The sequence below is a fragment of the Colias eurytheme genome, chromosome 6 (genome assembly GCF_061535395.1).
Source record: "Colias eurytheme isolate Ceu_HAF_F1 chromosome 6, ilColEury1 Martin Lab GWU primary, whole genome shotgun sequence".
Taxonomy (NCBI): domain Eukaryota; kingdom Metazoa; phylum Arthropoda; class Insecta; order Lepidoptera; family Pieridae; genus Colias; species Colias eurytheme.
The window spans coordinates 2181378-2195052 of NC_142985.1; the positions used below are offsets into that span (position 1 = coordinate 2181378).

Here is a 13675-nt window from a genome sequence, read left to right on the forward strand (position 1 = left end):
TCAAAAACAACACTTAGCTCAAGCTGCGCATCCTCATAACACACCTTACTTGCACTGCTCCATAGCTTAGCATCAGCATACCCCGGACACTCCATACAAAATTATCGTTTTGACAGTCACACTGTAGAGACTGCAAATGTGTGTGTTAACGCTTTATGGTTGGCACATTTGTGACTAGCGTAAAAAAAATCGCGTTTTTCTGATGAAATAAACAGCACAATATCTAACCATTTTCTACGAAAAACGATAATCACAAATCCAAAAAATAATAAAATTACTCTAAGTCAATTTGATTAGAGTTGTCAATCTTCGTTGCGTATCGTCCTTGCAGAAAAATGTGGCCCATTTTTAGACTGATCGTGCGGGGTGAGGTAAGTGTTTAATTTTGGCGGGAGGCGGAGAGTGTCCGTTACTATTATGTACTACATATTATGTATTCTGTGGCATCAGTGGACACGGTCACATAGTTTCTAGTGGAAAAGCACTCTTGTTCAGATATTTTATTTCGAAAGAGCTTTATTGACATTTACGTTGTACCAACAAATTTTTATTAATTACTTTTGCCCTTTACTTTAGCTAGTCAAATTACATTCCATATTCTGAAGTTTTGAATCTTAAAACTACAGGCGCGCTAGTGCAAGGTAATATAGCTAGTTCAGTGACCACGGCGGTAACTAGACTCGGGGGAGTGACGTCATAGGTTAGATTCAATAAAGTGAGGTTAGGATTTGCGCGCCAATCCTTGAGCGGCGAATTGTCGTCTGATTTGTCTATGAGCGCGTCTGGATCGCCTGTGAAATAGAAATGTATAATTAAATGATATTGTAAATCACTTCCCTAAAAACAGCAGCACTCGTCATGTAGTCGCGAAGCTTTGTTACGGGCACTGATTTGGTATAAATAAATCTTTCCCTTTTATAATATTATAGTTATATATTACGTTTTATCGCTATATCTATAAAACCTGTATCAAAGGTATGAAAATAACCATAAGGTAAAACATTTCAGCCTTTGTAATCAAGGACAGTTCAATAAGTTGCTAAAAGCCGTCATATGTATGACTTAAAAAATCATAAAATCCAGCTAACTACACCCATAAAAAAACACAAAAAAAACCTTACTAACTGTATGGGCTGAAATGTAATAAGATCGTGTAAAGCGCAGAGTCAGGATGTACAATTGTACTACTTGCCCGTACACTAACTGTGCCCACCTGTTATTAAAAAAATACACCCCGCCAAAAATACGTAACTGTCAAAAAAATCACAGATCACACTCACCAATCTCATTATACACGAACGTCCCCATCCCACTCACCAATCTCATTATAAACGAACGATCCTATCCCACTCACCAATCTCATTATAAACGAACGTCCCCAGCCCACTCACCAATCTCATTATAAACGAACGTCCCCATCCCACTCACCAATCTCATTATAAACGAACGATCCTATCCCACTCACCAATCTCATTATACACGAACGATCCTATCCCACTCACCAATCTGATTATAAACGAACGATCCTATCCCACTCACCAATCTCATTATAAACGAACGATCCTATCCCACTCACCAATCTCATTATAAACGAACGTCCCCATCCCACTCACCAATCTCATTATAAATGAACGATCCTATCCCACTCACCAATCTCATTATAAACGAACATCCCCATCCCACTCACCAATCTCATTATACACGAACGCATCAGTCTGCACCCGATCGGAGAACTTGTGCGTCTCACACGCGACGAGCACGGGCGCGTTGTGTGCGCGCGCCACGAGCGCCACCTGCAGCGTGCCCGCCGCGCCCAGCACGGAGCCGTTCGCGAGCAGCGAGTTCGCGCCGAGCACTACTTTGTTTATCTGTGGGGATAAAAAACATGATTCAATGCGTTGCTAAAAAATTAAATTACAAAAGAGGTACCTGAGTCAAACAAAAAAGTTAATTTATAAACTAAACACAGAATTGAATGGAACTAAAAAAGCTGCCCATTGAGCCCCGAACGGCCAGATCCGGCCGCGACACGATGGATTTTCTATTGTGTCTGTGATTCCGGGGCCTGACGGATTAATAATATTGAAATATATAAAAAAACTAAGTATTTTCTAGTGTTTGATTTTACGCGAGTATTATATACATACATATTAAAGATTATATTAAAGATTCGTTAACGGATTTTAAACGCGATTTATTCATTATATTATTTTCCCGACGTTTCGAACACTTTACATCGAGCGTGGTCAGTGGTCACGGGTCTCCGCCAGAATAAATCGCGTTAAAATCCGTTAAAAAATCTATAATTTCTAAATAAAAAAAAAACTTACCTATGTTGCGGTACTTAGTGCGAATAATCAAGAGAAGACAATAATTAGGTATATACTCACAGACTTCATAACACAGCTGAGCGCGGATATATCCACGTACGTGCAGGCCACTCCCGCTGCGACTAATCGTCGCAACATTTCGGTCGCAGCGCGGTTCAGTCGGTGCCCGACTATCACCGCCCTGTACTGTACGCCGGCTTCGTGCGCTTCGCGGAGGATGCGTTCTATTAGCGATGAGCTAAAATTGAGGATGAATTAAGCCATCTAGTCATTCATTTAGCAAATATTATTCTAAAGATTGTTTGTCTTTTAGACTGACTGTTTGTTCCGGCTAATCTCTGGAACGGCTGAACCGATTTTGACGGGATTTTCACTGATAGGTAGCTTATATAATCAGGAGTACTTTAGGCGTTTTTTTACTGATATTCGAACAGGAACATTAGGATTAAAAGGAAAAACTCATTTACGCCGGTGTAACCGCGGGTCGTGGCTACACCGGCTGGCTACGTAGTGCTCAATATCCTTCGAATATTTATTACTAGCTTTCCACCCGCGGCTTCGCCCGCGCAGTCAAAGAAAAATCCGCATAGTTCCCGTTCCCGTGGGATTTCCGGGATAAAACCTATCCTATGTCCCGGGGTAAAAAGTAGCCTATGTCCTTTCTCCGGTATCAAAATATCTCTTTACCAAATTTCATGCAAATTGGTTCAGTAGTTAAAAGGCGTGATTGAGTAAGAGACAGACAGACAGAGTTACTTTCGCATTTATAATATTAGTATGGATTTAGGCTCGTATAATACGTTTGTCAAGTGATATGAAGTATGGATAAACAATTTGAATATCAATCTTACCATCCATAAGTGAGTATATTGTCGCCATTAGATATTTTATTCCGTACAGTGATACTGATCGCTTCGCCCGCCATGTCGATCTGCTCCCGGATGTATCTGTCTATCTCCTCTTGTAACGTTTTCTTCGCCTGCACAAGAGATATATTATTTAGAAAAAATTAGTTGTCTGTAAAGTCGGTTTACTGACGATAGTTGAACGTGACAACGTCCGATTGTGCTTCTTTGTCGCTCGTTCCGTGCACTCGCTCGCACTTCAAGCCTTACATGGAACGCCTCAGAGCGAGGTAACGCCGCATGAGTCATGTTTTTTCGTGCGTGCAGCCGGCTCTATCGAATTATAAGACGTTGTCACGTCAAAAAAATATCCTTTGCAGTGTTTTAATTGATAATTTTATAAGCATTCTAACAGAAATAGAAAACTACTTTAATTTAAATAATGATGTCTGTTTACACATGTGCACGTGTGCGTGCTAGCGGTTGCGTGTATATTTGAATAAACATATTATATAATGTATTTCTCTGTGTGAAGCACAACTTTAGTCAAACTCGTCAACGTTGTTGGGCAGCTGCGTCAAATGGTAGTGAAAGTGTGTGTGTTTAATGCATATTTGTGTGTGCAAATGTGTGGCATGTTTATCTGTAAGTGCGTGTGTGTGTCTGTATATAGCGCGACTCACGTCAGACTCGTTTACGTTGTTCGACATCTGTGTCAATTGGTGGTTGATTTGTGTATGACAATGTGTTTGTGTCATGTGTGTGTGACGTATGTGTGTGGTGTGTATGTGTGTGTGTGTGTTGTGTGTACGTGTGTGTGTATAACTCACATCAAACTCGTCCACATTATTGGGTAACTGCGTCAGCTGGTGGCGAAAGTGTTTGAGCGCGTTGGCCTGCGCGGCGGCGGGCGGCCGCAGCGACCACAGGAAGCCGAGGCTCGCCGCGAGCTGGGCTTCTAGACCACGCGCGAATTCGGTTCGCGCGGGGAGACTGTAGTCGCGGACCATCTAATGAAAGTTTATAGTGATTTAAAAAAAAAGACGTGTGGCACTCGGAGACTGCCGCGGTAAAGCTATTGCATAGCATGCCTTCAAGTTGCACCTCCGCGCCCGTCGGAGTGGGGAGCGTGAGGTTTTTTCGTTACGGAATTTCTCGATTCGGTCCCCGCGCTCAAGGCCCGCGATAGAAGCTATGCAATAGCTTAATAAGAAAATAATAATATTGCATTCATTTATTCGAACACCCAAAAAATTATCATGTTATTAGTAAAAAAAAGTTTTTTTTTGTGTGCGTGAATTTGCTATCTGATAAGCGGGACAGATACTTTTTTTATGTTAATTTTTTGATATAAATAGATTTATTTTATTTTAAAAGTTTATTAATGCACAGGAAACTGAGGCTCGCTGAGCCCGCGCTAGGCCAATAGGTCGCTTGGTTGTCAACGATCACGCGCAAAGCTCGCGTAAATAAAAGTCGAATATTATATTTTGTTTGTACAGGCATTTTAACGATTTAAGTGCCAAGTGAATGGTCTAGATCCATTTGAATCATGTAAATTGGGTTTCATATATAGGGGATAGTATAGACAATTAGTATTTGACAATATTGTATGTTAATAGGAATAGGCGCCTGCGGAAAAATGTATGTTTTGTTTTAACAACAATACACACAACATACTTTTTACAATAATTTAAAATATAAATGTACCTTTTTAAGAGCATCCAGCAGTGCTATACACCGTGCATTGGATCCAGTTATTACTCCAGTAGCTAATTGAACTCCTAATTTGACTACAGCAGGATGTAGGCTATAAAAGGAAAATTTAAAAATTGTTTTTTTTTCTTTGATTTTTTGTGGATAATGCAGGATGTTTTTTTATAAAATATGTTAAAATTCTTCTATTTGAAATGAGGATAAGTTTCTATATAAATACATAGATACTATAAAAATAAATACATCTTTTCATATGTATTTGAATGATTTTTTTTTCGAAATAAAAATTAAGTTTCACAATAATAAATCTTTATCAGTTTTCTGATTACAATGGAGATTCATTAAATTTGATTAGAATGAGAAAGATTTGAGTGTCGACAAGAAGGCAATCCTGTGGAATTTAATTACTTACTTAGAATTAATTGTCATATGTTTCAATGCCTCCTTTTCATGTTGCGCAGAGAGATGTTGGAACCAATTCAGCTTTTGTGTGCTTTGTGACTTCACTTTAGGTTTTTCTACAGCCTTTGGTTTTGGTGATTTTTCCTAAAAAAATATAATTTTGCTTACTAATTTTCTATAAACGTTTATAAAATTCAATGTATTTTATTCCATTTCATTTTCTTTTACTGCTAACATGTATTAAAATTAGTTTCACAACCTGTTGTTTTGATCCTTTTTTTTATTTGTCTTGATCCAGGTATTCAATATATGTTTGGAGATAATCATACTTTTATCCACACTATTAAATAGAAAGGCAAAGAAAAAAAACCAATTAAGGTTAATTAGCCATTTTAATACATATATATATTTTTATCTCACCTTCTTAACGGCAACTTCCTTTGTTTTCGCAATAGCTTCCTTTTGTTGCTTCTGTTCAGCCTTCACTGCATCTTTCTGTATCGCCTGTTTCGCGGCACGCTGGGCTTCTTGTTTCTCACGCCTCTCCTTTCTTAGTTCAGCCTTACTCTTTTCAGCTTCACCTGTCTGTTTCAGTTTAATTTTTAATTTATATTATGACAAGATCTTACAATAATTAACAATTTATAAATGAAGGTTCACTTCGAAAAGTAGGTAGAAAAAGTAGTAAGTAGTTCACTTTTAAGCTATTGCATAGCTTCTATAGCGGGCCTTGAGCGCGGGGACCGAATCCAGAAATTCCGTAACGAAAAAACCTCACGCTCCGCACTCCGACGGGCGCGGAGGTGTGGCTTGAAGGCATAGCATGCAATAGCTTTACCGCGGCAGTCCCCGAGTGCCACGTCTTTTATAATTTATATGATGATTATTTCTTACAATTAATTTGGAATTAAAAAAGTAGTCGTTCATTTTTTTATTGCATGGTGTGATAGGAACTTTGCTTTTTCTTTAATCTAAATAAGGAAGTTTAAATTCATTAATCTTTTACAGGGGTACAAGGAATATGGCATTAGACTTTTAATTTAATTTTATTGCCTTTTAGGGCCTTATTATTAATTTATTGCCAGCCAAATTATAACTGATGAGTCCCCCATTACATTTTGATCCAATTGGTTTCTAAAATGCTTATGTCACAAATGTAAATGAAAAATTGTGGTAAAGATAATGCTTATTTCAATCCAATATAAAATAATAAAATCTACACTCATTAATCTAGTATTTAAAGTCTATTTTTACTAAAATCAATATGTTAAAATGTACCTTTTTCACATCCATAGCATGTACCATGGCCGTAACTGTCTCTACTTCCTTGGCAACATTAACAATCTCTTTCAAAGTGTTAACAACATCATCAACGGTCATGCCAACAGGAACTTTTTCACCACTTTCAGTTTCAACAGTCCCTTTGGCTTTCTCGTTGATTGCTTTAATCTTTTCTTCTATTATTCTCATTTCTGCTTTGTCTACTTCATCCATATCTTTTACACGGTATTTTAAATTAGTGTATGGACTTGTGTAATAATCTCCTTGAGGTTGATTTTCCTCCTTATTTTCTTGTACTACATTTTCATTACTTGTTTGTGGTTTTGTATCTTTTGCGGGAGGAGCCTGTGGCACCTCTTTCTTTACATTAGCAGGTCCCTTCTTTTTTGCATTCTGTTTGGCTAACTTTTTCGCCTCCCTAGCAGCTTTAACATCATCACGAGACATTGGAGCTTCTGCAGACATTTTCGTTGCTTCTTTTACACTGGCACAGGACTTGTAATATTTATCCAACTCATCAATCATAGGATGATTCAAGTTTGTTGAGTTTATATTTTCGTCATATGGCTTAAACGGTGAGATTATTTTGTCACTGGTGCCGTCACAACCTTCATTTACCTGGGGTAATATGTTATTGATAGTCTTTACGTTTCTAAGTACTTTACGTCTGTTTCTTCTTCTTCTTTGTGATGGTTTAGTAATACCTACACAGGTATTCTGCAAAATTATTATTTTTTTTATAGAAAAATTATAAATGTTAAAATGATGCTCACATAAAAAAATGTAAACAAGATGAACTTATGATAAGAAAATAAGGGACAGAAATTAAATAATAATATTAAAATATAAATATACATCGGTTAAAAGCCTTTTTTTTATTATTATTTATCAGAAAAATGATGCAATATAACCTCAAATACTATTTTAAATTAAAACTCAATGCATGCACCCTTACCTCCATGGTCCTTGTAAGCAAAATGGAAATTGTTAAGTTATTAGTACATGTTATTTATAATTTTTGAATTATTTTTAGTTTTGCTTACCTGGTACGATCGATATTCAAAAACAATGCACGTATACAGCTGTTGATTTATAGAATGTGTATGTTATTCTTATATCAGTTCGATCTGTGATAAGTTGATATTCGTTTATAGCTTATTTCTTGTTTCTTATGAAAAATATGAGCATATTATCAGCGTATTATGATGATAAAATGGTTTCAACTTGGAACTCAAATGACAAAATATGTGCAAAATAACCTGTCGTCTGTCGACGTGACAGATTAGACAGGCGACAACTGACATTTTTAATTTTTTTCATGTTGACGAGCATTTGACATATTTTTTTATTGTCAATCTTGAATGAAGATGAAGAAGGCCAACGGCTGCAGTCACTTAAGGTCATGAAATCGCAAGTCGCAAACATATATTATCATAACAGTATTTTCTCAAGATTTGCTCAACAAACATGTAAGCTTAGATTAAGGATTGGTCTCCGCGCGCGCGCTACGACTAGATACCGCCGGCGTACTTGAAAAATGCGGCAACTAATAGTACGCCGAATTCGGCGTACCCAAGCCAGTCGTGTCACAAGCATTGTGTGGAGAGGGCGAACTGATAGTTTATAAAGATTTTGAACAAAATTTGAAGTAAAATGCCTCTTTGTGTCATAAAACTATTTAAAAATAATACAACAAAAAATAAGAAAGACACTGGGATCACGTACCATCACTATGTATCGTATTATTCGAAATTTCTCCTTTACTTCGAAATTTTTTTCTACGAAAATACGACGCCATTCAGTGTTGCCGTACTGCATATCCAAAAAAATACACGTGGTTGAGGAAATCTTTTAGCAATAATTTGAACTTTCTTTTTTCAATACTATTACTAACACATGTAAAAAAAGTATAATAACAATAATTTATTTCTGTTTAACCATGTTTAACTGACTCATATAATATGTTATTTTTTTTATTTCCGCTTTTTTACTTTTAAACAACCTTTGTGACTATAGTATAGTAGCGTCGCAAGTGGATTTGAGTCATGCGACTCAAATCGTTCATGGATTCGATTCCCGGCCAGGTCAGGATGAAAAATAATATTTTTCAAACTTCTTTCCAAGATGGTAGATTTCCCATTTATGAGGTAAAATTTATGTAGCTGGCAGCCCAATTCTTCACACACACTAGCGTCTTTACAAATTGCCTAACACACACTACAGAAATGAGTTGCCGCACTCTACTACATTACTTGCTCTGTGCTCACAGAGCTATTGTTTTTAGGTGGGGCGGTATCTAGTCGAATAAAGAATTACTAATTAGTCCGAAGAAGGCCCGAAGCAAAGAAAGGAAATTCGTCTATAAACAATACGCGAGGCTCCGTGGCTTTTACTATAAACTTACAAAGTAAACTTTGTCCTTGTCTGGCCATTTTTTTTAAAGCCAAGCGTATTAGAGCATTCGTAGCTCATATTAGTTATTATCTTGTTAGTAGTACTATATTAACTACCTACTTGCTCTGTGGTGAATAAGGTTTATTGAAATGCCAATGTACTGACCATTACAATAATGACATCAACTTATCTGAGGCGGGGAAGTTATTAAAATATTAATTGCAATTTGCAGGAACTAAGTAACCTACCTACTCGTTTTAAATAATATACAGGATGTCCCACTGTTGGTATACTAAGCCCAAAGGAGGTTATAGATTTGCATACGCTAAGTACGTAAAAAATACTTAAAAAATTCCAGACGCATTTTTTTTTCAAGTAGATGAATTCTTAAAACTCTATGTGTACACCCATAACAAGCAACCCGCCCAACTTTGTCACCAGCACATGAGCTATCGTTTAATATTATGTTTTCATAGACAAAATGCTCACATTAGAGAAGCGGTATATGCCGGCTGCGCGAAGCTAGAGAAGAAAACATGGATTTTCAGGAAAAATTTAGCAAAAAATTTTTGACGTAATTTTGTTGTTTAAGTATTTTTTATGTGATCAGTGTATGCAAAACTACAGGTCTCTTCGCGCTTAGTATACCAATAGTGGGACACCCTGTATAAATAAAAAAAAATTAAAATATAATATGTCAAATTTCAATTTTAAAAATTCAAATTCAAAGACAAGATGTTCGTTCGTTTTGCAACTGAGTTAATGAAGAAATTTTCGACCACTTGTTCTCAAACTTCTTTATGGCTAGGTACTGAAATCTGAATACGCATAGAAATCTAATTGTGTTTAGATTTCTTTGTAAATACGTATGAATATTATTGTATGAATTCGTACTATAATATACTAGATTTCCGCCCGCGGCTTCGCCCGCGTTTTCAAAGGAAAACCCGCATAGTTCCCGTTCCCGTGGGATTTCCGGGATATCCTATGTGTTATTCTGATGTATAAGCTATATTGTGGTAAAGTTTCATTCAAATCCATTCAGTAGTTTTTACGTGAAAGAGTAACAAACATCCATACATCCATACAAACTTTCGCCTTTATAATATTAGTAGGATTAACAAAATCAAGATATGGTATGGTATGGTACTAACGATATGATATAGCCGATCAACTCTATACATATTCAAAAATAACAATAATATAATACCTATTAGAACAATCAAATTCATACGCATAATGTATCTACACGATACAATAAAATTATACGTAAAATGGTGTTTGTAATATGTATAGACAGAGCTCCGTGAGTGGTAAAGTTATATCTAGACTAGTTCCTATTTAAAGGAATGAAATAAAAAACCTCTTGAAAAATAATTTTATTTTACAAACTTAATTATAAATAATACAATATTTTAAATGCAAATAGACAATACGCTTTCCAATTTAATCAAAGGTATGCTGGTGACGTTTTATCGCTCTAAAATCAAATCATTCAATCATCGGGAAAAAATTAACCCTAATTTTTTCCCGAGATAATTTTAGACTAGATAATTTTAATAAAAAAATGCACTGAAAATATAAATGCATTTGAAAGATAACCTAGTAAATTTACGTATTTGGAGCTCTAAATTGGAGCTCTTTAGAAAAATAAGAATATAAATTATAGACATACCTAATTAATAATATGTCCATAATATGTATTAAGTTATTAACAATAAAACGCTTCAAATTAAATAGCTTTTCTTTTTTAGATTAAATAGTTTATCGCTTTAAAATAAATAAACCGAATCAAGATTGATTTTATTCTACTAATTGGTCACAATAAATGGCTTTAGTTTATAAAAGCCATTTATTGTGCATATAGCTAACTTTAGCTAGGTACTCAAACAATACAATATATTATTTTCTACATCGAACTATTTTGAATAATAATATTGGAAATCTAAATGTAAATTAAGGCACCGTAATTTGGTGTGGTTGCGAAAGCATATGCACTGGCCTTGGTCTTCTCTATTTCGCAATGTTTAACGTAGAATTCATCTCGTAACATTTCAATATACTCATCAACCTTATCTTTTGGACATAGTGCAACCACACATCCTCCCCACCCGGCCCCAGTCAGTCTACAATGTACATTCATTTTTTTCGATATGTCCACTAAACGATCTAAATTCTCATGAGAACATTCGTAGAGTGTTTTTAAACTTTCATGACTGCTCGACATTAATTCTCCAAGGGTTGATAATTTTTTATCGATACATTCACTCTCAGATTTAACTGTTGCTCCATTCGACCCATTGATGTGTCCATTATTTCCATTTGATATGGATTGCGTACAAGCCTTGCGAAAATCTTCAACTCTCAAGGCTTCGCCAAAGACATGAAGGGCTCTCTGTTTGAGTTTGAATTCCTTTAAATGCCTTGTATTAGGGGTTAAATATAAAGTATCCATTTCGTTTTCAGTTATGTCTAATTTTTTACACACCTCAGTTTTAGTATATATTTCCTTCGGCAAATATTCGTTGACCATATCAATCATTTCAACTAGTGTTTTGTTTACTATTTTTTGTGCTTGGCTTAGCGTTACGATTTTTTGACTTACTTCACCACCAGAAGCTTTTATTAAAACCTTAGCTGCTAATCTGCATTCTATAACTCGTCTATTATAATCGTTCGTCGCCGCTTTGTTAGCCTCTGCCAAACTGTGAGCAACGACGAACGATGCTTCCTCTGGTAAAGCCACAGCTGTTGCATTCAATGGTTGCCACGTGATATATTGCGCGCTATATTTTTCTGCGAGAAATGCGATTGCCTGATCCATTCCTCCACCTTGTGTTCCTATATATCTTTCACTCTTTGCACACAGTGTAGCTATTTCAGTTTTATTTAACAGCGCATTTTGAGCATAAAGAAATGCTAAACAAGCAGCGCTGACTAGTGCCGAGGAACTTGATAATCCAGATGCGGGAGGTATATTCCCATCTACAAGTAACTTTAGACCATTTGTAAAGTCATTATTTAAATGTTCTAAGGCACCTTTTAGGCCACAGAGTACATAGTTATACCAAAATGGTTTACCATTTGAATCTGGTTGAATATCTATATCTTCGAACATTGTAATTTCTACATCAAAATTATTATATTTACCATTTATATTACGTAAATATAATTTCGAATCACTTGTGAGACTGGCCGCAACCAAGATATCTTGCTCCAATGCCATGGGTAAGACTGGATAACCACAGTAATCAATATGTTCACCAATTAAATTTACTCGCCCTGGGACACGAACATAGAACGTAGGCTTTGATCCAAATTCATCATAAAAACGTTGGGTCAGATTTTCAATTCTACCAGTACTTGGTATTTTCCTTACTGGTACTGTATCATTGTTTCCGTTCGCGCTCATTTTTTCAGATAATAATTGTTTGTAAACAATGAAAACACCGGTTGTCTGTATCACTACTCGTGTGTCATTGAATTGAATCCTGTATGGCACTTTTGTTATCAGTAATGAGATTATTGAAAAACACAATGTTTCACTTGAATGCCGAGTTTATATTTACTAATTTTATTAATGCTTTGGTTTTGTTTCGCTTTTTATTTGGAAGATAATTCCATCACCCGTAAATAATTATTGAATTTGAGTTTATATTGTGGTATTTATTAAATTAAATCATTATAGTTAGATCGAACATTTGTATTAATGGAATGTTATAAATAACCTAACGTGTAACATAGGCAATAATGCCACAATGACTGAGATGACGCAGTGATAACGCTCCGCACTCCGCACTCCACCGCTTTCGACCTCAGCAGTCCTCAATTTCTCACGGTAGGAATGTTGGTACAGACTATAATACGGTATACTGAAATGCTTTTCAAGAGCATAACATATGTATAGGCTGGTAAATTAATTAAGAGCGATTATTTATATAACGTGTAACAAAATGAACAGTTCATGTTTATGAAGAAATCAATTTTAATGTAAGCATATTTATTTTTCGGTATTATTGAGTGTACAAACTGAATGTTGCAATTTATTCTACATATACAGAAGATATTATCATTTAAAACTATTTCATAATACTTGAAACAAGACTTAGGGACAATAAAATAAATACCCTTATCATTGACACATAAAACGTTGTAGAACAATAGTTATATACCTACTGATAAAATGATTATTATTTTAACGTAAGGTTAAACTACTTGAGGATCCTTATATTTCAGTAAACTAGATTTTATCGATGTACCAATTATTAGTAACTAGCTTTCCGCTTGCGGCTTCGCCCGCGTTTTCAAAAAAAAACCCGCATAGTTCCCGTTCCCGTGGGATTTCCGGGATAAAACCTAGCCTATGTCACTCAGAAATGATGTAGCTTTCCAACAGTGAAAGAATTTTTCAAATCTGCCAAGTAGTTTCGGAGCCTATTCAATTCATACAAACAAACAAACAAACAAAAAATCAAACCTTTCCTCTTTATAATATTTGTATAGATTTACGATGATTTCGAAAAAGAATAGTGAAATAGGTATTAAATTTATCCAATCCTCATACCTATCCATAATATTTTTAAAAAAATAGGACTTCACGTTGGGTTTTAAAACCTTACAGCTTACAATAATCTTGTTTCTCGAAATCACAAGCGTTTTGGAGTAAAATATGGTCAGTGAAACATGCGACTATAATGTCACTAGGAT

General features: G+C 35.6%; 2 protein-coding genes across 2 annotated transcripts; both read right to left on the reverse strand.

Annotated features, from left to right (window-relative positions):
• Nucleotides 1-214: 214 nt before the first annotated feature.
• On the reverse strand, nucleotides 215-7858 carry eIF2Bdelta (eukaryotic translation initiation factor 2B subunit delta). Its single transcript, XM_090102475.1, has 10 exons — nucleotides 7618-7858; nucleotides 6572-7291; nucleotides 5714-5878; nucleotides 5304-5437; nucleotides 4886-4985; nucleotides 4006-4185; nucleotides 3182-3309; nucleotides 2391-2568; nucleotides 1688-1868; nucleotides 215-791 (listed from the first exon to the last, which is right to left on the reverse strand). Exons 2-10 carry the CDS (start codon nucleotides 7097-7099, stop codon nucleotides 586-588), a joined length of 1800 nt encoding a protein of 599 aa, XP_089958601.1. The 5' UTR covers nucleotides 7100-7291; nucleotides 7618-7858; the 3' UTR covers nucleotides 215-585.
• Nucleotides 7859-10852: 2994 nt separating this feature from the next.
• Galk (N-acetylgalactosamine kinase) lies at nucleotides 10853-12789 on the reverse strand. The gene has a single exon (XM_090102476.1). The coding sequence runs from the start codon at nucleotides 12378-12380 to the stop codon at nucleotides 10914-10916; it is 1467 nt and encodes a 488-aa protein (XP_089958602.1). The 5' UTR covers nucleotides 12381-12789; the 3' UTR covers nucleotides 10853-10913.
• Between the last annotated feature and the right edge of the window lie 886 nt (nucleotides 12790-13675).